General features: G+C 40.8%; 1 protein-coding gene across 2 annotated transcripts; it reads right to left on the reverse strand.

Annotated features, from left to right (window-relative positions):
• Window positions 1-508: 508 nt before the first annotated feature.
• LOC126592726 (G-type lectin S-receptor-like serine/threonine-protein kinase At2g19130) lies at window positions 509-24,456 on the reverse strand. 2 transcript variants are annotated; one of them, XM_050258494.1, is made up of 4 exons: window positions 24,398-24,456; window positions 24,204-24,322; window positions 3,836-4,301; window positions 509-3,607 (listed from the first exon to the last, which is right to left on the reverse strand). In XM_050258494.1, exon 4 carries the CDS (start codon window positions 3,303-3,305, stop codon window positions 996-998), a length of 2,310 nt encoding a protein of 769 aa, XP_050114451.1. In that variant the 5' UTR covers window positions 3,306-3,607; window positions 3,836-4,301; window positions 24,204-24,322; window positions 24,398-24,456; the 3' UTR covers window positions 509-995. The 2 variants fall into 2 exon arrangements, with proteins under 2 accessions (XP_050114451.1, XP_050114452.1); XM_050258495.1 differs by lacking the exon at window positions 3,836-4,301.
• Window positions 24,457-26,018: the final 1,562 nt, after the last annotated feature.

The following is a 26,018-nucleotide window of genomic DNA, read 5'->3' on the forward strand; positions in this document are numbered from 1 at the left end:
TGAGTATGATACACTGGAGCATAGTAGAATCTTCGTATCCACCCCTTAGATTAAATTGCAACAAAGAGTTAGATTTGCTGCAAACAGAACACAAAACTTGTCCTTCCTTTCATTGGATCATAACCAGAACAAATATTGTTCTTGCAGACCCTTGGACTTTAACTGCTGTAATATTTTTACTACCCTTCCTTCCCTGTTTGGGGTAATCAGACTATGAATGCGACCAGGCCTACAACCATCCCTACAAATATCTCCCAAAACATCCCAAGTCTTAGAAAGCCATGGAATTACGAGAAAATCTTGTGTCCACTTAGAAGACCATGTCATCTGTATGCCCACTCACACAATAGGCAGAACCGCCTTTGTTTTGGGGACCACCACTGGCTCGATTCCACCAATTCCAAAATAGGCGGTTTGCTTGGTTGTGTGGGCCTAGGAATGACGTTACCTTCTCGGTAGACACGAGAACAAATTACATTCATGCAACTACACATCAAGATCAACAACATATAACAAGCATAGATAGATTTAAATCTATGGCAGCTCAAATCCGCATTCAGATTACATAAACATGATGATTTGCCTCGATATCGAACAAGCATGTCTACAGGATTCCCCAAGAGCGAAAACCTGTACCTTACGAATACAACATATTCAGACCTAAGGTCCAAAGATGGAAGCATCACGGCCAAAATCGGTATCAATGCCTGAAGTGCCTAACGTTTGTGAAAAAACCGAAACTCCATACTTGTTACAGCAGTCTATGGCATCCCCATCTCTAATGCTCCCACCGAGTGCGAAAATCATTTCCCTTTTTAATATCTCATTAGATAACCGATATTTATTGAACTGGAAATATTCAAAAACCTACTGCCTCCAAGATAAGGTTATATTTACAATCATACTGCAAGAACCCTCACGTTCTTCATCTGATCCTCATGAATTCTTGTTGCACAGTTGCTGACTTCGGCTTGAAATGCACTTTGGACAGCGAATCATGACCATGAACCTGAATCGGATGTAGTCTCCTGGTAGTTAATGCCTTCTGCCGGACTTCTGATAAGGCGCTGGAGGAACTGCGGGACTGGCGGAACACCGATGTCCAAAACTCCCTCAAGAATTTGAACAACCTGCCTCATTGTTGGCCTATCCTTCTCATCTTCTTGAATGCACCAACAAGCCACTTTGCACGCTCTACTTAGGTCATCTCTGTCAGCTTTGCCTTCCAACCTGCAATCCAACAAGGTGAAAAGATCTTCCCCTCTATTAACTGCATTCGCTAGCCGGATAGGATGGAAGTTTTCTACCCCGTCAGCTAACCCTTCTCTGTTTCTCCTCCCTGATATGACCTCAATCAGCAACATGCCATAGCTAAACACATCGGCTTTTGGGGTGATGGCTTCACCCGAAAACCATTCTGGTGCGAGATAGCCCACAGTCCCTCTCATGGTTGTCAAAACCCGGCTGTGGTGTCTCCCCAAGAGTTTCGCAAGACCAAAATCCGCCAATTTTGGACTGTATTCTGAATCCAACAAGATGTTCTCTGGCTTAACATCGCAGTGTATTATGCAGTCTCTGCACTCTTCATGGAGGTAAGACAATCCTCTGGCAGTCCCTACTGCAATGTGATATCTAGCATTCCAATCTAACATTATCGGGTTCTTTCCAAGAATAAGAGATTGCAGAGAACCATTTGGCATGTAGTCATAAACTAAAAATCTCTTTGAAGCGTTCACGCAGAATCCCCTCATGCGAATGAGATTAATGTGTTGGATTACACCGATAGTTCCCACTTCAGCACGAAATTGTTTCTCTCCCTGGTTCATACTTTTTAGCTCTTTCACTGCTATGGCCGTTGAGTTAGGCAACGTCCCCTTGAATACAGAACCAAAGCCTCCTTCCCCAAGTTTTTCGGAGAAGTTGTTTGTTGCTCTTCTTAAATCTCTATGCTTGTAAAGCACCAAAGAATCGTCGGTAGTTGCCAATGCTCCTGCTGACCATCTCCTTCTAAAAAATACCATGACAATGAAAGTACTACTTAAGATGGAAAAGAACCCTGCAAGTAATCCAATTACAGTCCAAGTAGTCTTTCTCTTCGTCTCACTTGTAGAATCCACAATCCGGAGATGCAATCCTGGGCTATCTGGAGAATAACTTATGGAAATGGATTCGGATGGCATTGTCAGTATATTATATAGATCCCCTATCCAAATGAAACACCGACGACTATCGATAAAATTATAAACAAAGGCACTGCATGAACAATTTATTAAGCATTCTAATCTGCATTGATCATTGCTCACATTTATAATTTGCTCATAGTTCTTAGGATATCCAATTCCAACATCAGTTATCGCCAAAAATGAGTCCCTGGGACTGTAGTGAAAAGGAATTTTCCTCACACAGCCATCTGAGAAGTCCTCTAGTATCCAACTTTCCCTGACTCCGGGTTCAAATCCTTCGAGGCAACCACAACGAGGAAAACTCCGTTGGTTGCAAATACTAAAAGCACCGCATGAAGAATCAACCGCACACTGGTCCGATGGTTCAACCGAAATCAAAGTCCATTCCGTAAACCCTTGGTCCCAGGCATAGAACTTTAGCTGACCATTGATTTCAAGTCTGCCTCTAGTAAAGGTATCAGGATACGAAGATAAATTAAAAGGTATTTCATCTAGCTCAGAAGAAAAAGGACCAGGTGCAGGAGTTTTCGGATTTCTCCAGGATGTAAGAACTAGTTTTCTCCTCGTACGATTATTGTATCCAAGCTTAGCACCCGGCAGCCAAGTATCCGTCGGGTGATCGAAACTCTGCCATTTGACAACAGATGAATTAAATGCATCCGTTATGACAAAGTTCCCATTGTCAAGAAGCTTTGCTACACTAGAATTAAAGACCTTTGATCTTGAATTAGTCGACCATATTGCAACTTTGGAGGGGCCACTTAAGGTCAAGTTTCCATTTTCGACAAGTTGCAATACTGAAAAATGCGGTTCACAAACAGGTTGTTTTCTGTTTGCGACCCAAACTACAGTCCGATTGGGTAGACTTTTGTACCAAATGCCTATGTAATAGTTTTGAGGTATACCTGGTGCGAAGGAACCGAGCTCAAATTTTCCGCTTGGAGAGGTGATTGCTGGTGTGAAGAAACCGAGCTCAAATTTGCCACTTGGAGAGGTGATTGTTTGCTCCCCGGAGAGAGATTGGCCTGGAGAGATGGTGTGAGACGCCGTGGAAATACAAGCAATGAAGGTACAACATAGCAAAAATCTCAATGTATAGCAGAGTAGAATTCTCGTATCCATCTCTTAATAAAACTGCAAAGAGTTAGATTGCTGCAAGCAGAAGCCGAAACTTATCCTTCCCTTGAATGATTGATCTTAACCAGATAAGCTGTATCAAAATATATTAGACTTGACTTGCCAGTCAACAAAGAACCCTTCTTGCCACTACTCCAGTTACAATCCAACAAGTCTTTCTCGCACTCTTTCTAGTCGTCTCATTTATCAAAATGTATTAGACTTGACTTGCCAGTCAACAAAGAACCCTGCCACTACTCCAATTACAATCCAAGAAGTCAACCTAAGATAAGCAGGGATAAAAACACCTGCAAAAGTAGGGATATAAATACTTAAAAATACTTCCAAGAAGTCAACCTAAGCTAAGCAGGGATAAAAAGACCTACAAAAGACCTGCAAAAGTAGGGATGAAAATACTTAAAAATACTTGTAAGAGTACAAAGTTATCGTAGTATAGCAGGTCGTTTTCAGTAGGGAAATACAAGCAATGAAGGTACAACAAAGCAAAAATCTCAATGTATGGCAGAGTAGAATACAAGCAATGAAGGTCATTTTCCACTTGGAGAGGTGATTGTTTGTTCCCCGGAGAGAGATTGGCCTGGAGAGATGGTATGAGACGCCGTGGAAATACAAGCAATGAAGGAACAACATAGCAAAAATCTCAATGTATAGCAGAGTAGAATTTTCGTATCCATCTCTTGATAAAAATTGCAACATAAGAGTTAGATTGCTGCAAGCAAAAGCCGAAAATTATCCTTCCTTTGAATGATTGATCTTAACCAGATAAGCTATATCAAAATATATTAGACTTGACTTGCCAATCAACAAAGAACCCTGCCTGCCACTACTCCAGTTACAATCCAACAAGTCTTTCTCGCACTCTTTCTAGTCGTCTCATTTATCAAAATGTATTAGACTTGACTTGCAAGTCAACAAAGAACCCTGCCACTACTCCAATTACAATCCAAGAAGTCAACCTAAGATAAGCAGGGATAAAAACACCTGCAAAAGTAAGGATACAACAACAACAACAACAACAACAACAAAGCATTTTCCCACTAAGTGGGGTCGGCTATATGAATCCTAGAACGCCATTGCGCTCGGTTTTGTGTCATGTCCTCCGTTAGATCCAAGTACTCTAAGTCTTTTCTTAGAGTCTCTTCCAAAGTTTTCCTAGGTCTTCCTCTACCCCTTCGGCCCTGAACCTCTGTCCCGTAGTCACATCTTCGAACCGGAGCGTCATTCGGCCTTCTTTGCACATGTCCAAATCACCGGAGCCGATTTTCTCTCATCTTTCCTACAATTTCGGCTACTCCTACTTTACCTCGGATATCCTCATTCCCAATCTTATCCTTTCTCGTGTGCCCACACATCCCACGAAGCATCCTCATCTCCGCTACACCCATTTTGTGTACGTGTTGATGCTTCACCGTCCAACATTCTGTGCCATACAACATCGCTGGCCTTATTGCCGTCCTATAAAATTTTCCCTTGAGCTTCAGTGGCCTACGACGGTCACACAACACGCCGGATGCATTCTTACACTTCATCCATCCAGCTCGTATTCTATGGTTGAGATCTCCATCTAATTCTCCGTTCTCTTGCAAGATAGATCCTAGGTAGCGAAAACGGTCGCTTTTTGTGATTTTCGCTAGATTGCTCCGGTCATTAGTGTGGATAAGTATATAAATGGATAGAGATAGGAAAGCAAACACAAGATGTGCGTGGTTCACCCATATTGGCTACGTCCACGGAATAGAAGAGTTCTCATTAATTGTGAAGGGTTTACACAAGTACATAGGTTCAAGCTCTCCTTTAGTGAGTACAAGTGAATGATTTAGTACAAATGACATTAGGAAATATTGTGGGAGAATGATCTCGTAATCACGAAACTTCTAAGTATCGGAGTGTGGAGTCGTCTTGACTTGCCTTATCTGTCTCATAGGTAGATGTGGCATCTTCTCTGGAAGTACTCTTCCTCCATCCAGGGGTGGTATCTTTAACTGGTGGAGATGCACAAGGTAATGTATCAATTTCACTTGAAGCTTACTTGTAGTTTCAGGCTTGGTCAAGCGCGATACAAACCATGTAGTAGGAGTCCCCAAGTCGCCGAGCTAGGGGGTCTGCTGAAAGAGGTGACAGACAAGGTAAGCAATCAGAGCTCCGACTGATTGTTCACCTTCTCCCCATCTTGCAGCAGCATGAAGGATAAAGAGAAGAAAAATGAGAAGAGATGATATGAGATACTTTTGCTTTTGAAGAAGTAACTTTCCACAGGCTTATTCTTGAACTGAGCTGGAGGGTTTTCTGGTTTCCTCCAGAGTATAAGGCCGACTGAAGAATTTGAGGGTCAAAACAAGTCCATCAAATCTAGAGTACGTTCCACCCTGCTGATATGGGATACTTTTGCTTTTGACAGAGTAATGGATGTATCGGCACGTGTGCTGTTACGCTTGTCTCCACATGCTTCCTTGTATCCTTCGCACTTGCCCTATCTGTTCCTCAAGCAAATGCGGAATCTTCCCTGGAAACATAAGATGTTGAAGATGAGTACTCGAGAGCAATGCCAGGTAAGTAATCAGGTAAGGGGTTCCAGGCAGTCAGATCCTGGCTGGAAGCTTGATTCCAAGTGCTGACTGATTGCTCTCTTTCTCCTTGTCTTGCAGGTAAAAACAAGGCCAAAGGAAAAGACAGGGAAAAAGCATGATATGGGATACTCTTGCTTTTAACCCTGATGATATGAGATATTCTTGCTCTAGTATAGCTTGTTTGCAGAGGTATTATCGGGGGGAAAGAAAGCTGAATATTTCGAAAGGCTTCGTTGGGAGTGCCCTCTCAGATATGATGAAGGGTTGAGCATTTTTGCAGGTCTGCCTGTCCGTTGGGGATGGGGGTCGACATATATAGGAGTCTCCCTAACAAGTAGTAATGCTATTCCTTTACCCTGCTTGGTCATAGCACGGTAGTGGGAGCTGCCAGTTTCACATGTTTTAACTCTGTCAGAGCACTTTGAAAAAGTGGTCTGTGGTATCTGGCTCTCGAGATTCGGAGAACGATGCCTTTTCGATTTTTGAGAAAGCAATCATGCTGGGGGTCTGGCTCTCGAAATTCGGAGAGCAGTGTCTCTTCGATTTTTGAGGAAGTAATCATGTTGGGAGTCTGGCTCTCGAGATTCGGAGGGCGGTGCCTCTTCGATTTTGGAGCAAGCAATCTTGTTGGGAGTGTTGTCTCGAATGTGAGTAAAGGTTGGGCATGTTTGCTAGTCTACCTTGCCACGAAGCACAAAGGTTGACACACAGGGACTTTCCAATTATCCAGCAATGGTACTGTTCCTTTACCCTCTCTTCGATTTTGAGAAAGTAGTCATGTTGGGAGTCTGGCTCTCGAGATTCGGAGGACGGTGCCTCTTCGATTTTGGAGCAAGCAATCTTGTTGGGAGTGTTTTCTCGAATGTGAGTAAAGGTTGGGCATGTTTGCTAGTCTACCTTGCCACGAAGCACAGAGGTTGACACACAGGGACTTTCCAATTATCCAGCAGTGGTATTGTTCCTTTACCCTTGTGGGTAATAATATGGTAGCTAGACCTTCAAAATTTATGTGTCTAAACTTTGTTAGTGTTGTTTCTTTGCTATTCTTTCACCTTTCTTGGTCAGAGCGATGTAGTGGGAGCTGCAAGCTTCACGTGCTCAACTTTGGCAGAGAACTTTGGCAAAGTTATCTGTGGTACCCATGAGCTATTGTTGCGTGTGGGAAGTGGGTGATTAAACAGTAAGATTCATGTGCTTTCTACTTCACCAGAAGTCTTCGACAGAATGCCCATAATTTCTGCAAAGCTGAGTGTGCGTGTGACAGGTGCTGACAAGGCTAGAAAAGTAGGTGCCTCTTCGATTTCTGAGATCGGCCCTCGTGGTCTCTGAGCAGCCCAGCTTTTGAGAAAGCGCGCCTCTTCGATTGATTCGGAGAACGATGCCTCATCGATTTTTGAGAAAGCAATCATGCTGGGGGTCTGGCTCTCGAAGATTCGGGGAGCAGTGTCTCTTCGATTTTTGAGAAAGTAATCATGTTGGGAGTCTGGCTCTCGAGATTCGGAGGGCGGTGCCTCTTCGATTTTGGAGCAAGCAATCTTGTTGGGAGTGTTTTCTCGAATGTGAGTAAAGGTTGGGCATGTTTGCTAGTCTACCTTGCCACGAAGCACAGAGGTTGACACACAGGGACTTTCCAATTATCCAGCAATGGTACTGTTCCTTTACCCTCTCTTCGATTTTTAAGAAAGTAGTCATGTTGGGAGTCTGGCTCTCGAGATTCAGAGGACGGTGCCTCTTCGATTTTGGAGCAAGCAATCTTATTGGGAGTGTTTTCTCGAATATGAGTAAAGGTTGGGCATGTTTGCTAGTCTACCTTGCCACGAAGCACAGAGGTTGACACACAGGGACTTTCCAATTATCCAGCAGTGGTACTGTTCCTTTACCCTTGTGGGTAATAATATGGTAGCTAGACCTTCAAAATTTATGGGTCTAAACTTTGTTAGTGCTGTTTCTTTGCTATTCTTTTACCCTTCTTGGTCAGAGCGATGTAATGGGAGCTGCAAGCTTCACGTGCTCAACTTTGGCAGAGAACTTTGGCAAAGTTTTCTGTGGTACCCATGAGCTATTGTTGCGTGTGGGAAGTGGGTGATTGAACAGTAAGATTCATGTGTTTTCTACTTCCCAAGAAGTCTTCGACAGAATGCCCATAATTTCCGCAAAGCTGAGTGTGCGTGTGACAGGTGCTGACAAGGCTGGAAAAGTAGGTGCCTCTTCGATTTCTGAGATCGGCCCTCGTGGTCTCTGGGGAGCCCAGCTTTTGAGAAAGCGAGCGCCTCTTCGATTTCTGAGATCAGCCTTCGTGGTCTTTGAGTAGCCCAACTTTTGAGAAAGCAAACGCCTCTTCGATTTCTGAGATCAACCCTCGTGATCTCTAAGCAGCCCAGCTTTTGAGAAAGCAAACGCCTCTTCGATTTCTGAGCAGACGCCTCTTCGATTTCTGAAGCTCCGTCGAGTGCAGATTTTTATAAGGGCTGGCATTAAGTTCCAAAGCACACTTGAATCTCCACCAGTAGAAGCTTCATTCTTGCACTTGTAAGATCTTGATTTGTCCGACCTCTTCTCTTTTCAACACCTTTGAAAATGTCTGGCCCCTCCGACCGTCGTTTTGACTTGAACCTTGTTGAAGAGGCAGCCCCGCCTTCTCCAGACAACATATGGCGCCCATCCTTCGTCTCCCCTACTGGTCCTCTTACCGTTGGGGATTCCGTGATGAAGAATGATATGACCGCTGCGGTGGTGGCCAGGAACCTTCTCACTCCCAAAGATAACAGACTACTTTCCAAACGGTCTGATGAGTTAGCTGTTAAGGATTCGCTGGCTCTCAGTGTTCAGTGTGCAGGTTCTGTGTCTAATATGGCCCAACGCCTATTTGCTCGAACCCGCCAAGTTGAATCATTGGCGGCTGAAGTGATGAGTCTCAAACAGGAGATTAGAGGGCTCAAGCATGAGAATAAACAGTTGCACCGGCTCGCACATGACTATGCTACAAACATGAAGAGGAAGCTTGACCAGATGAAGGAAACTGATGGTCAGGTTTTACTTGATCATCAGAGATTTGTGGGTTTGTTCCAAAGGCATTTATTGCCTTCGTCTTCTGGGGCTATACCGCGTAATGAAGCTCCAAATGATCAACCTCTGATGCCTCCTCCTTCTAGGGTTCTGTCCAGTACTGAGGCTCCAAATGATCCCCCTCCGGTGCCTTCTCTTTCTGGGGCTCTACCGACTGCTGAGACTTCTCCTAAGCAACCTTTGTGAAGGCTCCCTCTTGTGTGTTTATTTTGACTCATGTATATGTACATATTTGTAGCTTATCGGGGATATCAATAAATAAGCTTTCCTTCATTTCAACGTATTGTGTTAAATACACCAAAGCCTTCTTCGCTAAGTTCTTTGAATTTTTTTTTTGTTGAAGCTTGTATGTTGAAGCTTTCTGAGTGGAGCATGTAGGTTGGGGTAGTGTTCCCTTAATTTTCCGAGTGAGGAAAACTTCTCGGTTGGAGACTTGGAAAATCCAAGTCACTGAGTGGGATCGGCTATATGAATCTTAGAACGCCATTGTGCTCGATCCTGTGTCATGTCCTTCGTTAGATCCAAGTACTCTAAGTCTTTTCTTAGAGTCTCTTCCAAAGTTTTCCTAGGTCTTCCTCTACCCCTTCGGCCCTGAACCTCTGTCCCATAGTCGCATCTTCTAATCGGAGCGTCAGTAGGCATTCTTTGCACATGTCCAAACCACCGTAACCGATTTTCTCTCATCTTTCCTTCAATTTCGGCTACTCCTACTTTATCCCGGATATCCTCATTCCTAATCTTATCCTTTCTCGTGTGCCCACACATCCAACGAAGCATCCTCATCTCCGCTACACCCATTTTGTGTACGTGTTGATGTTTCACCGCCCAACATTCTGTGCCATACAGCATCGCCGGCCTTATTGCCGTCCTATAAAATTTTCCCTTGAGCTTTAGTGGCATACGGCGGTCACATAACACGCCGGATGCACTCTTCCACTTCATCCATCCAGCTTGTATTCTATGGTTGAGATCTCCATCTAATTCTCCGTTCTTTTGCAAGATAGATCCTAGGTAACGAAAACGGTCGCTCTTTGGTATTTCTTGATCTCCGATCCTCACCCCTAACTCGTTTTGGCCTCCATTTGCACTGAACTTGCACTCCATATATTCTGTCTTTGATCGGCTTAGGCGAAGACCTTTAGATTCCAACACTTCTCTCCAAAGGTTAAGCTTTGCATTTACCCCTTCCTGAGTTTCATCTATCAACACTATATCGTCTGCGAAAAGCATACACCAAGGAATATCATCTTGAATATGTCTTGTTAACTCATCCATTACCAACGCAAAAAGGTAAGGACTTAAGGATGAGCCTTGATGTAATCCTACAGTTATGGGAAAGCTTTCGGTTTGTCCTTCATGAGTTCTTACGGCAGTCTTTGCTCCTTCATACATATCCTTTATAGCTTGGATATATGCTACTCGTACTCCTTTCTTCTCTAAAATCCTCCAAAGAATGTCTCTTGGGACCCTATCATACGCTTTTTCCAAATCTATAAAGACCATGTGTAAATCCTTTTTCCCATCTCTATATCTTTCCATCAATCTTCGTAAGAGATAGATTGCCTCCATGGTTGAGCGCCCTGGCATGAACCCGAATTGGTTGTCTGAAACCCGTGTCTCTTGCCTCAATCTATGCTCAATGACTCTCTCCCAGAGCTTCATTGTATGACTCATTAGCTTAATACCCCTATAGTTCATGCAATTTTGTACGTCGCCCTTATTCTTGTAGATAGGCACCAAAGTGCTCGTTCGCCACTCATTTGGCATCTTCTTCGTTTTCAAAATCCTATTGAAAAGGTCAGTGAGCCATGTTATACCTGTCTCTCCCAAAAGTTTCCACACTTCGATTGGTATATCGTCTGGGCCTATTGCTTTTTTATGCTTCATCTTCTTCAAAGCTACAACCACTTCTTCCTTCCGGATTCGACGATAAAAAGAGTAGTTTCTACACTCTTCTGAGTTACTCAACTCCCCTAAAGAAGCACTCATTTCATGTCCTTCATTGAAAAGATTATGAAAATAACCTCTCCATCTGTCTTTAACCGCGTTCTCTGTAGCAAGAACCTTTCCATCCTCATCCTTGATGCACCTCACTTGGTTTAGGTCCCTTGTCTTCTTTTCCCTTGCTCTAGATAGTTTATAGATATCCAACTCTCCTTCTTTGGTATCTAGTCGTTTATACATATCGTCGTAAGCCGCTAACTTAGCTTCTCTGACAGCTTTCTTCGCCTCTTGCTTCGCTTTTCTATACCTTTCACCATTTTCATCGGTCCTCTCCTTGTATAAGGCTTTACAACATTCCTTCTTAGCCTTCACCTTTGTTTGTACCTCCTCATTCCACCACCAAGATTCCTTTTGGTGTGGGGCAAAGCCCTTGGACTCTCCTAATACCTCTTTTGCTACTTTTCGGATACAACTAGCCATGGAATCCCACATTTGGCTAGCTTCCCCCTCTCTATCCCACACACATTGGGTGATTACCTTCTCTTTGAAAATGGCTTGTTTTTCTTCTTTTAGATTCCACCATCTAGTCCTTGGGCACTTCCAAGTCTTGTTCTTTTGTCTTACTCTTTTGATATGTACATCCATCACCAACAAGCGATGTTGATTAGCCACGCTCTCTCCTGGTATAACTTTGCAATCCTTACAAGTTATACGATCCCCTTTCCTCATTAGAAGAAAATCTATTTGTGTTTTTGACGACCCACTCTTGTAGGTGATCACATGTTCTTCTCTCTTCTTAAAGAAGGTGTTGGCTAAGAAGAGATCATATGCCATTGCAAAATCCAAGATAGCTTCCCCATCCTCGTTTCTCTCCCCAAAACCATGGCCACCATGAAAACCTCCATAGTTGCCTGTCTCCCTGCCCACGTGTCCATTTAAATCTCCTCCTATAAATAACTTCTCCGTCTGAGCAATTCCTTGCACCAAGTCTCCAAGATCTTCCCAAAATTTCTCCTTCGAACTCGTATCCAACCCTACTTGAGGTGCGTACGCACTAATCACATTGATAAGTTCTTGTCCTATTACAATCTTGATTGCCATGATTCTATCTCCTACCCTCTTGACATCTACAACATCTTGTACCAAGGTCTTGTCCACGATGATGCCAACACCGTTTCTCGTTCTATTTGTGCCCGAATACCAAAGTTTAAACCCTGAGTTTTCTAGATCCTTTGCCTTACTACCAACCCACTTAGTTTCTTGTAGGCACATAATATTTATCCTTCTCCTCACCATAACTTCCACTACTTCCATAGATTTTCCCGTTAAGGTTCCTATATTCCACGTTCCTAAACGCATTTTGCTCTCTTGAACTCTACCCTTCTGTCCTAGCTTCTTCACCCTCCCCCGTCTAATAGGATCAAAGTACTTCTTTTGTGTGTCCCGGGTAAAGTTGATAGGAGCATATGCTCCCAAACAACTTTGAGTGGAGTCGTTCGAAAAGAAGTTTCTATGGCCCCCTTGCTCATTTAACACTGCATCCGGGTGCCGATGGAGATACAGCGACCCTTGCTCACTTATCACTGTGCTCGGGCCACACAGCGCGCCACTTACGGGTGACGCCCTAGCTTTAGCGCGATTTTGTTCTGGATTCATTTTCATAAGGATTCGACGTGATCATGGAGTGCCGGCTGTCGACTACCTGACGCCCTCCCCCTCCTCCTTTATCCGGGCTTGGGACCGGCCATGTAAGACATAGGCGGAGTTTGCAAAAGTAAGGATATAAAATTAAAAAATATTTGTAAGAGTACAAAGTTATCGTAGTATAGCAAGTCGTTTTCCACATAGATTGAATGAATAATTTGTATTTAAACCAAAATTTAATTAATTATTTGAAAACAAAGTTTGGATAAAAGTGATTTTTTGACCTAAAATATTAAAAACGAATTTAATTAAAAACAATTAAATAAATTGAAAAGTAAACAAACAAAAGAAAATAGTTTTGAAAATAAATTTGAGCACTAGGGTTCCGCCATCACCTTAATAATCCTATATAGTTTTACCAATTACTTATAAATTACACATGCAACTTTGAAGGTTAGGTTTTCCTAATGCATCCTATGTAGTTTTACCAATTACTTATGAATTACACATACCACTTTGAATGTTAGGTTTTCCTAATGCATATTCTACTCGTGGTATTCAAGCTAGAACGTATATCAAACATGCAATCCGTCTGTGGTATTCAGATCAAATATAAACATGCATGACTCATTACGCTTTGTGAAAACCCTTTGAAAAACCATGCAACACCTAAGACGTGGTATTTGCCCTAGGTGAAATAACAACTACCAATCACAAGAAGAAATACTCAATCCCCCAGTTGTATTCCGGCCGAATTGCATCCGATTACTTATTTAAACATCATAATGGTAACTAAGCATTAAGATATAGAGACGGTTTAAACACAATAATTAATAATTCAAAGCATGCATGCATAATATCATAAGCAATTAAATAAAGACTATATATTCATGCTAAGGCTCAAGGCATCGTCCTAGCAAACGGAAATTAGTTACAAACAACCATAAAACAAAAGGAATTTTATTGAAATAGAAAAATGACAGAAAACTCCTTGAAATACAAATCGTCAAAGCCTAACTAAGTTCTTCAAATTGATGCGTCCGTCCTCTCCTTTTTAACCCTAATGGCTAAAAAGTCTTATTTATACTACTACAAAATAAAATCCTTATTAGAAAAAAAAATTCTAAAAACTAGGAAACATAATAGAATAAGATAACTAGAAAATAAAAGGTTTCCTATTTAAACTAAAATTCAGACTTTTCAAAAAATCAGACTTTTGACCAAATCAACTCCGATTTGGTCCCAAAAGGTCTATTTTAAAAGCATGAGACGTCTCCAACAAATCCTCAAAAGGAATCTTCCTCAAAAGGAATCTTCCTCAAAATATGTCATCTTGATCTCCAAAATACCCAAAACGTCCAGAAATGTCAATTTGGGAAAGTTGCGCGCTGGGTCTTTATTTCATCGCCACGGTCAAACGACTTGGTAGAAAAATCTAAAATTTTGATACAATCATCTTGAAAGACTCACAAACATCCTCCAATTGGAATCACTCCAAAATTCATCCGTTTGATCACTTTTTACTCTAGAGGAAGTCGAACGTCCTACATTAAAAATGTATAACAAAGTATTAAAATTCTACCAAAATAACCAATAAACTATAACTAAGAATAGGGTAAAATATATGGTATAATATGGACTCATCAACTGTCACAGCCCGTCCCGAGAATTATTTATCGTGGTTGTGAAAAGACAGATTTACCCTTGAGCGTTTGTGACATCGTGGGGCTATGTGTGGTTGAGGACCAATGTGTTAAGTCCCTATTATTTTGGACCCAATTGGAAGTAAGAAAATTATTAGTTGTGATTAGTGACTTTGGACCACACACACACACCCATAACCTTCTCTCTCTTCCCTCTCGTGTCCTCTCTCTATCTCACACTATAGCAAAGTTATCGTAGTATAGCAGGTCGTTTTCCAAGAGATTAAATGAATAATTTGTATTTAAACCAAATCTTAATTAATTATTTGAAAACAAAGTTTGGAAAAAAGTGATTTTATGACCTAAAATATTAAAAACGAATTTAATTAAAAACAATTAAATATGAGAAAGTAAACAAACAAAAGAAAATAGTTTTGAAAATAAATTTGAGCACTAGGGTTCCGCTATCACCTTAATAATCCTATGTAGTTTTACTAATTACTTATGAATTACACATGCAACTTTGAATGTTAGGTTTTCCTAATGCATATTCTACTCGTGGTATTTAAGCTAGAATGTATATCAAACATGCAATCCATTTGTGATATTCAGATCAAATATAAACATGCATGACTCATTACGCTTAGTGAAAACCCTTTGAAAAATCATGCAACCCCTAAGACGTGGTATTTGCCCCAGGTGAAATTACGACTATCAATCACAAGAAGCAATACTCAATCCCCCGGTGGTATTCCGACTGAATTGCATCCGATTACTTATTTAAACATCCTAATGGTAGCTAAGCATTAAGATATAGAGACAATTTAAACACATTGATTAATAACTCAAAGCATGCATGCATAATATCATAAGCAATTAAATAAAGACTACATATTCATGCTAAGGCTCAAGGCATCGCCCTAGAAAACGGAAATTAGTTATGAACAATTATAAAACAAAAGGAATTTTATTGAAATAGAAAAATGACAAAAAACTCCTTGAAATACAAATCGTCAAAGCCTAGCTAAGTTCTCCAAATTGATGCGTCCGTCCTCTCCCTTTTAACCCTAATGGCTAAAAAGCCTTATTTATACTACTACAAAATAAAATCCTTAATAGAAAAAGTCTTCTAAAAACTAGGAAACATAATAGAATAAGATAACTATAAAATAAAAGGTTTCCTATTTAAATTGAAATTCGGACTTTTCAGAAAATCAGACTTTTGATTGACCAAATTTGGTCCCAAAATGTCTCTTTTTAAAGCTTGAGACGTCTCTAACGAATCATCAAAGGGAATCTTCCTCAAAATATGCCATCTTGATCTCCAAAATACCTAAAACGTCCAAAAATGTCAATTTGGGAAAGCTGAGCGTTGGGTCTTTATTTCATTGCCACAGTCAAACAGCTTGGTAGAAAAATCTGGAATTTTGACACACTCATCTTGAAAGACTCATGAACATCCTCCAATTGGAATCACTCTAAAATTCATCTGTTTGGTCACTTTTTACTCTAAAGGAAGTCGACTGTTCTACATTGAAAATATATAACAAAGTATTAAAATTCTACCAAAATAACCAACAAACTATAACTAAGAATAAGGTAAAATATATGGTATAATATGGACTCATCAGCAGCAATGCAAATGGAGAAGAAGTTGGGACTGGAATAATTCAAATCTAACCATTACAATGAGTGTGGAGAGAGAGATATATACCAGTAGCTAGTAATCCAGTGTGTGATTGCCAGTTGTACAACTTCAACAAACTTATGGAATCAACTCCCTACAACACTTGGCCTATTACAATCAAACCCAAAGATCCCAGATCATTACAATTCAACCCCCAAATCTCTTACAATTTAACCCTTTAACTATAGCTAATTATTATTCTTGTGATCGAAGTAATCACAGTTATGCAATTCATAACAACACTCCCTCTTTAAGAAAACCTTGTCCACAAGGTTCAAAGAGAAAAATCAGGAAACTTGGCCTGGAATTCGTTGAAGTCCTCCCAAAGAGCATTATCCTCCTCTTGATCTTGCCACTGCACCAGAATTTGCACACCTGCAGAGTTCCCCTTCTTGTAAATTCTTCTAGCTATCACAACTTTGGGATTGTTTTGAGCTAAGCCATCTTCCATAACCTGAGGCAACATAGTTTGAGCGTGATTCCCTAATTGTTTCTTAATGCAGCTCACATGAAACACTAGATGTATCTTAGTTCCTTCTGGCAGTTTAAGCTTGTAAGCCACATTACTAATCTTTTCAAGTACTTCATAGGGTCCGTAGTACCTAGGTTATAGCTTGTGGTAATTGTAAGGTGCTAAAGTCTGCAAATGGTATGGTATCAACTTCAAGTAAACAAAATCACCAATTGTGAAATGTCTCTCTGTCTTCTTCTTGTCACTGTACTTTTTCATCATATTCTAAGCCAGCTCCAAGTTACTTTTTAGCACAAATAAGATCCTATCGCGTTCAAGTAACCTTTGCTCCACAGTCTCAACTCTTGCAGTACCCATCTCATAAAGGATTGCATGGGGTATGGGGTATCCATAAACTAGCACAAATGAAGTGTATTTAGATGAGGTGTGATAAGAAGTATTGAAGCACCATTCAACCGAAGAGAGCCATTGAACCCACTTCTTTGGTTGACCTCCCACAAAGCATCTGAGATAGGTTTCCAGGCATCTATTCATCACCTCAGTTTGGCCATTACTTTGTGGGTGATACCCTGAGCTTATGCACAGCTTGGAGTTTTACAATTTAAACAGTTCCTTTCAAAATGCACTAATGATTATGGGGTCTCTATCATTGAAAATAGAGTTAGGCATCCCATGCAACTTGAATATATGATCCACAAATAGTTGTGCTACTTTAGTGGCAATGTAGAGGTGTGACAAGGGTACAAAAGAGGCATATTTTGATAGCATGTCAACCACCACTAAGATCACAGTTTTTCCCTACAATTAGGCAAGCCTACTATACAGTCCATACTAATGTCAGCCCATACCCTATGAGGAATAGGTAATGGCTACAGCAATCCAAGGGGTGAGATAATTTCAAATTTGTTTTGTTGACAAGGTTGACACTCAACAACAAACTTCTTGATGTCATTTTGTATTCCCTGCCAATAGAAACTCTTCTTAATCCTCTGGTAAGTTTTTAAGACCCCTTGGTGTCCAGATGCATGAGTTGAATGATGTTCCTCAATGATCTTAGTTCTCCAATCAAATAAAGGACTTACAACTACCCTTTGTTTGTAGCCCAGGGACCCATTGTCTATAGAATGCTTGCTCAATGTTAAACCCCCAAAACCATCTTGGATAGCTTGAGTCACTTCATTCTTTTTCTCAGTAATCCACCCATCTTGCTCATTACTCTTTCTGAGCTCATCCATCCAAAATATGGATATGAGATGGCAGTGCATTCCATGTTCATGTCATCAACAGGAATAAGGAATTCATGTAGTTAAGTTGTCCCTTGAACTTTAGAGAGTGCATCAGCAACCACATTTTGATGACCTTGTTTGTATTGGATCTCATAGTCTTACCTCAACAATTTTGACACCCATTTCTGTTGGAATTGGGTATTTGCCCTCTGGTTAAGGAAATATTGGAGACCGTTATGATCAATCTTGATAATAAAGTGTCTTTCTAGAAGATTGTTCTGCCAGTTCTTCACATCATGTACTATGGCAATCAACTATTTCTTATATGTGGAAATAGCTTGATTTCTGGGGCCTAGAGACTGGCTCGTGAAAGTTATAGGTCTCCCTGATTGATGTAACACAGCACCAATACCATATCCAGATGCATCAAATTCCAACTCAAAAGTCTTAGAAAAATATGGGAGAGCAAAAACATGTGGTGAAACCATGATAGACTTAAGTTGTTCAAAAGCCAGTGTAGCCTCTGAATGCCACTCAAACCTATCCTTCCTTATGAGTTTGTATAAGGGTTGACATATTTTACCATAGCCTGGCACAAACTTCCTATAGTAGCCAGTGAGTCCCAAAAACCGTCTTAATTCCTTCACATTTATGGGACTAGGCCATTCTTGAATGGTTTGCAACTTGGAAGGGTCAGCATCTACACCATCATGGGATACGATATGCCCTATATACTCCACAGAAGCTTGTCTAAATGAACATTTAGATTTCTTGAGATAGAGTTAGTTATCTCTGAGAATTCCCAATGCAAGCTGCAAATGAGTCAAGTGGTCTTTCTAAGTCTTCTTATATATCAGAATATCATCAAAGAAAACTAGCATAAGTTTTTTGAGATATGGCTTGAACAAATCATTCATAAGGCTTTGAAAAGTGGTTGGTGCATTGGTAAGACCAAAAGGCATCACAAGGAACTCATAATGCCTTTCATGAGTTCTAAAAGCTGTTTTTTTTTTCCACATCTTCTGGTTTCATCAAGATCTGGTGATATCCATACCTTAAATCCAACTTGGAGAAGTATTGTGCCCCATGTAATTCATCTAAGAGGTCATCTATCAAGGGAATGGGATACTTATCCTTCATAGTAAGTGAATTCAGCTCCCTATAGTTAATGCACATCCTCCAAGTGCCTTCCTTCTTTTTCACCAACAAGACAGGGAATGAGAAGGGGCTATGGCTCTGTCTAATGAATTCTACATCAAGCAATTCCTAAACTACCTTTTTAATTTCAATTTTTTACAATGGACCATAAGGATATAGCCTAATGTTGGTGGTTTAGCTCCATGTATCAGTGGAATGTGATGATCATGTACCCTGTGGGGAGGTAACTTAGTGGGCAACGCAAAAACCTCATCAAATTCTCCAAGCAAATTCTAGAGTTCTTGGAGATGTTCTCTACTTAATTCACAAGCCTCAACTTTCCTCCCTTCCATGAAGTAGAGAAATAGACCTAAATTGGATTTAAAGATCTCCTTATCTAGGTACCACAATGTCACTTCTTGAATGGTAGGCTCATGGGTGACCTTGTAGGATAATTTGTAAGTGTGGTGATCTTTAGTGAACTCCATCGTGAGTAGTTGGAAATCCCACAGCACAGGACTCCTTGTGGATAACCACTACACTCCCAATACTACATCACGCCCCCTAGTGGTAGAGAATACAGAACCATATTGCAATTATACCCTCCCAAAGTAAGATCAACATGTTTACAACATCCAGAACTTCTAAACTTACCCTCATCTGTTATCATCACTTCAAAAGACTTAGTAGGGAAAGCTTGAAATCCCCACTGTTTGATAAGCTTAGAATCAATGAAAGTATGTGTGCTGCTAGAATCCAAGAGGATTTTAACACATTGTCCATTGATTTGCCCTTCTACTGTTATGGTTTTGGAGGGTTGCTCGCCATTAGCGCTATAAAATACACAAGCACTAAGCTCTATGTTGTGCAATTCTGGGGGCACTTCCTGAGGTTCCATATCCAATTCATCAGATTCCAACACATCTGACATAAAGAGTTACTTCAACCCACATTAATCTCTATTGGACCATTTATCAGTGTAAAACCAATATTTTCCCCTTTCTCGTTTCCTTTGAATTCATCAGGAGACAATTTCTTAATAGCTAAGTTACCTTGGCTAGGTATAGTGTGAGTCAGATGAGTAGCATATGTAGTGTGAGATTTGACTGTGGGAGAAGGTTTAGTAGGGTTAGGTTTAAACTTAGAGATTTTTGCATCATGCACAGTTACAAGCTTCAAAAGTTTAACATCATATTTCAATTCCTTCTTTAAACCCTCTATGAAACAGCTTTTAAGAAGGATCAAACCAGTGTCAAGAGAGTGATTAGCCAAACGGCGGAATTCAGTGACATACTCACGAAGGGTGAGCTTGAAAAGGGCCTCATCACTATCGTCAAATTCAGAAGGTCCGAACTCCCGACATAAAGCTTGAGAAAATTCCAACCAGTTTGGTGTAGTATGGAAGCAGTCCATCCATCAGAACCATTGTAGCACTCCCCTTTCTAGATAGAAGAAAGGGATCAACATTCGCTGAGGATCACAAATATTGTAGAAGCTGAAGAACTGTTTTGCTTTGTAAATCTAGACTAATGGATCTTCCCCCTCAGTGAATCTGGGAAAATCAATCTGTTGTTGTTATGGAAGACGAGGATTATGGCCTCCACCAGCCCAGATCTGAGTTCAAGGTGGGTTACCCGGATTAGTATCTTGGTGAAAAGAAGGTTTAGTGAGAGGCGAAGTAGAGGAACCTTCATCATCTCCTTTAACCTGGAGCTCACGGAAAAATTACTCAAAGTACACCATAAGGTGTGCTTGGAATTGGTCGGGGAGCTTAGCATCGAATACATTGTTCACAGCTTCAGCGATCATAGTAAGTAGGGAAGCAAAGGAAGTTTTGAGAGTAGAAACCTGAGCATCTATGGTGGTTTGGCGAGTGTTTGGTTTGGGGCCGGCCTTCCCAGCAAGGAAAACCAAAATTGGATAGGTGATACCAATGTTAGAATCACAATCCTTAGCTGGAATATTCTTTCAATTTGTTCAAATATAACCGTTACAATGAAGGTGGAAAGAGAGAGATATACCACTAGCTAGCAATCCAGTATGTGATTGCCAGCTGTTTGAATTAACTCCCTACAACACTTGCCCTATTACAATCAACCCAAAGATCCCAGATCATTACAATTCAGACCCCAAATCTCTTACAATTTAACCCTTTAACTATAGCTAATTACTATTCTAGTGATCAAAGTAATCACATATATGCAATTCATAACAGCAGTCTTTCTAGTCGTCTCATTTTTATAATCCACAATTCGGAGATGCAATCCTATGTTGTCTGGAGAATAACTTATGAAGTCTTTCCCCAGGTTTGCAGTGAAAAGAAATTTTCCTTACACAACCATCTGAGAAATCTTCTAGTCTCCATTTTTCGCTGACTTTGGGTTCAAATCCTTCAAGGCAATGACAATGAAAATACTTCCAATTGTCACAAATACTAAAAGCACCACACAACGCCTTGGTCCCACACTGGTCGAATTGTTCAACAAAAATCCAAGACCTTCCCCAAAAGCCTTGGTCCCAAGCATAAAACTTGAGCTGACAATTGATTTCAAGTGTGGCTCTTGACACGCCCCGACCCCGATATCCCAAAATACCAGGACAAGCACGTGCTGGCTGACACCTGAGGGTGACGAAGATACATATGTAGAAGTGCCAATGCGGAAACGTGTTCAGAGCATACAACTAATCAAGAATAATGTAAAAGAATTATTATAAAAAAAGGTACGAACAAAGGAACGGGTCCTACACTGAGAAGACTCGAAGATACCTATGCGGAAGTGCCCTGACGCCGGGTTCGTATGCCTCGATTCTAACTGCTAAAGGAGGCGCAAAAACAAAGGGTGAGTAGACCATAATTTATACTAATACTAATAATAATAAAACCGATTTCTTTCTGAACATACTAACCTCTTGTTTTGAAAACGTAGATAATACTACATAATAGGTTTTCTGAAAACCCTAACGTGCCATGAAAACATTCATAGGTAATAAAACCCCATCTAAAAGTGGTATTGAAATCGTCCAAAGGCAAATCTAAGAAATCTCGTAAATCCAAAATAATAAAGTACTCAACTAAGGGTATCATAGTCGCCCAAAGGCATAACCATCACCCGAAGGTGAAGTTGTATGATACTGGGTTACGCCAGTGAAGAAATATGATAGGTCCCATCACCCAAAGGTGAAGTTGTATGACTCTAAGTTATGCCATATACATATACATATATATACATATACATAACACACCGACACTAGTCATGGCTAGTAAAGCTGTCTAACACTAGTTTCGCCAGTGAAGCTAGAAGTACGTCATAAATATCTTCAACTGTGTCCTATGGCCATAGACGTCTACATACTCGTGTTGTGTGTATGTGTCGTATGATAACACACTAGATAAGCACAGAAAACGTAATTCAAAATCTCATATCAAATCACCGGAGCTCAAAAGCTCAAAGCATCAATTCATAAACCATAATAAAACATATTCGTAAATCTGTAATATATCATACGCGTAAATCCAATAATTCATAACGTTTCGTAAAACATAATTCAATAAATCATAAATACTGCATAAAACTTAAAATTATGAAATCATTCTTTTCGTGAATGCAAGCCTATATTTTATAAAAACATGCAATTTAAGAAGGGGTTTGTTCATGGCTAGAATTTCCGTTGGGGATGTCTCCTAGCGGACGAGTACACAGCTCCCCGAGAGGTTGGCGCCGGTTGATGCTTTCTGTCGGGCTTCTACTCACTGGCGGGCTTGTCGAGCAAAGCTTGTCAAGCAAGGCTTGTCGGGCAAAGCTGAAAGAGAAGGACAGGGTTAACTTTGAAATGTGCCTTTGTGGGGCCTTAGGTATAGGCCTTGAGACTCACAATCAAGATTAACTTTTAGGTGTACAAGCGTGCCACTACCATCTTTAGCATGGTAGATGTTGAGTTTTAGTTGTATATATACCCGAGAGGCTGTTTTAGTTATGAAATGTGCCTTTGTGGGGTCTTAGGTGTAGGCCTTGAGGCTCACAATCACGAACTAACCCAGTACTCGAACATATAATGTTTGCTTCATTGATTGCAGAAGTATTATGACTATTATACTTCTAATTACCCGAGCCCGAATAGCAGAATGAATCCAAATAGGTGCCTTTGTAGGGCCTTAGATGTAGGCCTTAAGGCTTCCCATCAGAATTACTTATATACTCAAACGTTCCATGATAATCATAATATAACAGAAATATAACTAAGAAATAGGTCGATTACTTGCGCCCCAAAACTTCGGACTTCTTGTTATCAAAGACTGTCGTGGATGGGTTAAGTCCACATAAAGTTATTTTTTATGCCTTGAGACCAATGACTTTTGAATGATCAATCTTACATGCCCGAGGGTTTAGAACTCAGATCTGATTTAAACTGTGAATACATATTCCAATCAGATTCAAGAACTGAGGAGTCTTTTAATCATTAACTTGCTAGAAATAACTTGGATACAAATGGAAGTATACAACATATTACTAGACTATGAATGAAAAGACAAAAACAAAGAGGATCGGGCAAGGCTGGTCGTCTTGCAACTTCCTATCTTTTTTATTTATAAAGAGGTTTGAAAGCTTAGAAAAAGGGATAGGGGGATGAGTTTACAGAAGGAAATCGATACTACAGCAAGATTTAGACAAGGTAACAGAGCTTTTACAAAGGCTTTTGTGAGGGTTGATCTCGAAAAGGATGAAGGCTTGGGCTGACTACAGCTTCGTTGAAGACAAATCTGGCTTGAGCAGATTTTGTGTATTTGTTTGTTTGTTTGAGTGTCTCTATCTCTGATTTCTCTTTCTTCTTTTATAGATAGTTTGGCTTGGCCTCCTGTAGCATTAATCTTGCCCGAATGCAGCTTGAAGGGCAATGACTCATCAGCTTTTTACTTGTATTGCCACTGTAAATTGCTTTTTGGGCTGATTAGTTGGCTGGTCTACACCACTTGGTCTCTAGGTAGGTGAGCAAATGATTCAAATGATATGCACCTAGTCGGGAAAAGCCCTTTTCTGCCTTCTGGGCTTTGGCTGAGCTTCGGGCTCCTTTCTTCCTAGTCCTTCTTTTGGGCCAACTCCCTTTTGAGCCTAAAGTTCAAGTTTTAACCCAAACAGGATTCACTTACAAATATTCCGCTACCGAAAGCCACTCAAACTAGGGAGGACGAGGTCAATTCCAACCGACGCACCTAACCACAAATAGATACCAATTAATAAAACTTTACTAAAAGGATCGAATTGGGAAAACGAACAACAGATTCGGATTCAACACGTTGAAAAATCTAAAGATGGACCTCGGGTTCTGCAACACGCCGCCATGAGGCGGCGGCCTGGGTCATCACGCGCCACCCCATAATTTCTGGAAATTTTCCAGATTTTTCGTCCTACTTCAAGAGCTCACTTCAAGCTCGGTACAAGCCCAAATTGAGTGATTCAAAAGCCAAAATGTAGTTAGGAATGTGGAGAAGGGTTCATACCGTTAGGAGGCCCAACGGTGATCGGCGTTGGCCGGAAAAATGGTTGGAAAGTGGCCAAATGATCACAGATTTGAAATTCCAGATTTTGCACAGTGACTTCCCTTGTGTTTTTCGAGTTCCTACAACACCCAAAAACTTACTAATTGTGAACCTAGACAAGATCTACAATGATGGGGACCAATTTTGAGGCTTACCTTGGCCAGAAATGGCGAGAATTCGCCTGATAAAAGTATTGCACAGTGACCACTACTATAAAAGGTCGTACCCAGTGCACAAGGCTCCCGCTTTACGCAGGATCTGGGAGAGGTGAATGTCAGCTAGCCTTACCCCCATTTTATGGAGAGGCTGCTCCCAAACAGTGACCACTACTATGCAGCCGAAAAATGTGGGAAGAAAGGAACCTCTATGTCTGAGATTTGTGTCTAGAGGTCAGAGATGGTAGTGGTGGTGGGTGGTCTGAATGTATGTGGGTGTGTGTGTATATGTCTCGGCAAGAGAGGAAGAGAAAAGTGAGAGATATGAGAGAGAGAGTGGGAGTGATGAAGAGAGAAAGAAAAATGAAGAATAGGAAGGGGGAGAGAAGGTTCACGGGACCAAAAGAACACCCCAGAAATGGGGGAAAAATATGCCACGTGTCAGCCAAGGAAAAGCTTAAAGTGGAGAAATATTTACAATTGTGAAATTTATCAAAATGCCCTAAACGTTAAAAAATTCATAGAAGTTTCGTTTTAACTCCAAATTCGATTCCGTTCATGCTTACGCGTTCGAATCGATGAGTGCTACGGAAATAAAATAAAAGAAAAATTCCTACATGTCAACAGACAAAAATAAACGGAAGTCAATGTTTTTGTTGTTAGGGGTATTTTCGTAATTTTACCTAATTAAAACGTAAATTTTAAGACGGGTTGTTACAGCTGTAGTAAAGTTATAAGGATAGGAAGATAACTCGGAAGGTAATACATCTAGCTCAAAAGAAAAAGGACCAGGTGCAGGATTTTCCATGTTCCTCCAGGATCCAAGAACTAGTTTGTTCATCGTAAGCATTTTGTTTCCAAGCTCAGCACCCAGCAGCCAAGAAGCTCTGCCATATAACAACAGATGAATTAAATGCATCTGTTATGACAAAGGTAGGTCCCATTGTCAAGAAGCTCTGCTACACCAGAATTAGAGACCTTTGAACCCGAATTAGTTGACCATACTACAACATTGGAGGGGCTACTTAAGGTCAAGTTTCCATTTCGAGAAGCTCCAATGCCAAAAGATTTGGTGCAGAAACAGGTTGGTTTCTGTTTGCAACCCAAACGACGGTCTTAATGGGTAGTGGATCTGTGTACCAAATGCCCATGTAATAGTTTTGAGATGTACCTGGTATGAAGAACCCGAGCTCAAATGTTCCACTTGGAGAGGTGATTGTTTCTTCCCCAGAGAGAGATTGGCCCGGAGAGACGGTGTAAGACTCCGTGGAACCCAGAGAGAGATTGGCCCGGAGAGACGATGTGAGACGCCGTGGAAATACAAGCAATGAAGGTACAACGTAACAAAAACCTCAATGTATAGTATAGTAGAATTTTCATATCCATCTCTTGATAAAATTGCAACAAAAGAGTTAGATTTGCTGCAAACAGAAGCCAAAACTTGTCCTTCGTTTTGAAGTTAACTACAAGTCAGTTTTTTCCCAACGCAACTTTCAAAATAAGCAGCTTTTTCCCCACTTAGTGGGAAAAGGCTTTGTTGTTGTTGTTGTTGTTATTGTCTCTAAAGTCGACGCTGTATGTTTTGCAGGAAGGTTCTTTGTCCAAAGTTCATATTCTCTTC

The sequence above is a fragment of the Malus sylvestris genome, chromosome 12 (genome assembly GCF_916048215.2).
Source record: "Malus sylvestris chromosome 12, drMalSylv7.2, whole genome shotgun sequence".
Classification (NCBI taxonomy): domain Eukaryota; kingdom Viridiplantae; phylum Streptophyta; class Magnoliopsida; order Rosales; family Rosaceae; genus Malus; species Malus sylvestris.

What these genes read in the sequence shown, in the direction of transcription:
- LOC126592726 (XM_050258495.1), bottom strand. Translation starts at nt 3,305, where the DNA reads ATGGATACGAGAATTCTACTCTGCTATACATTGAGATTTTTGCTATGT.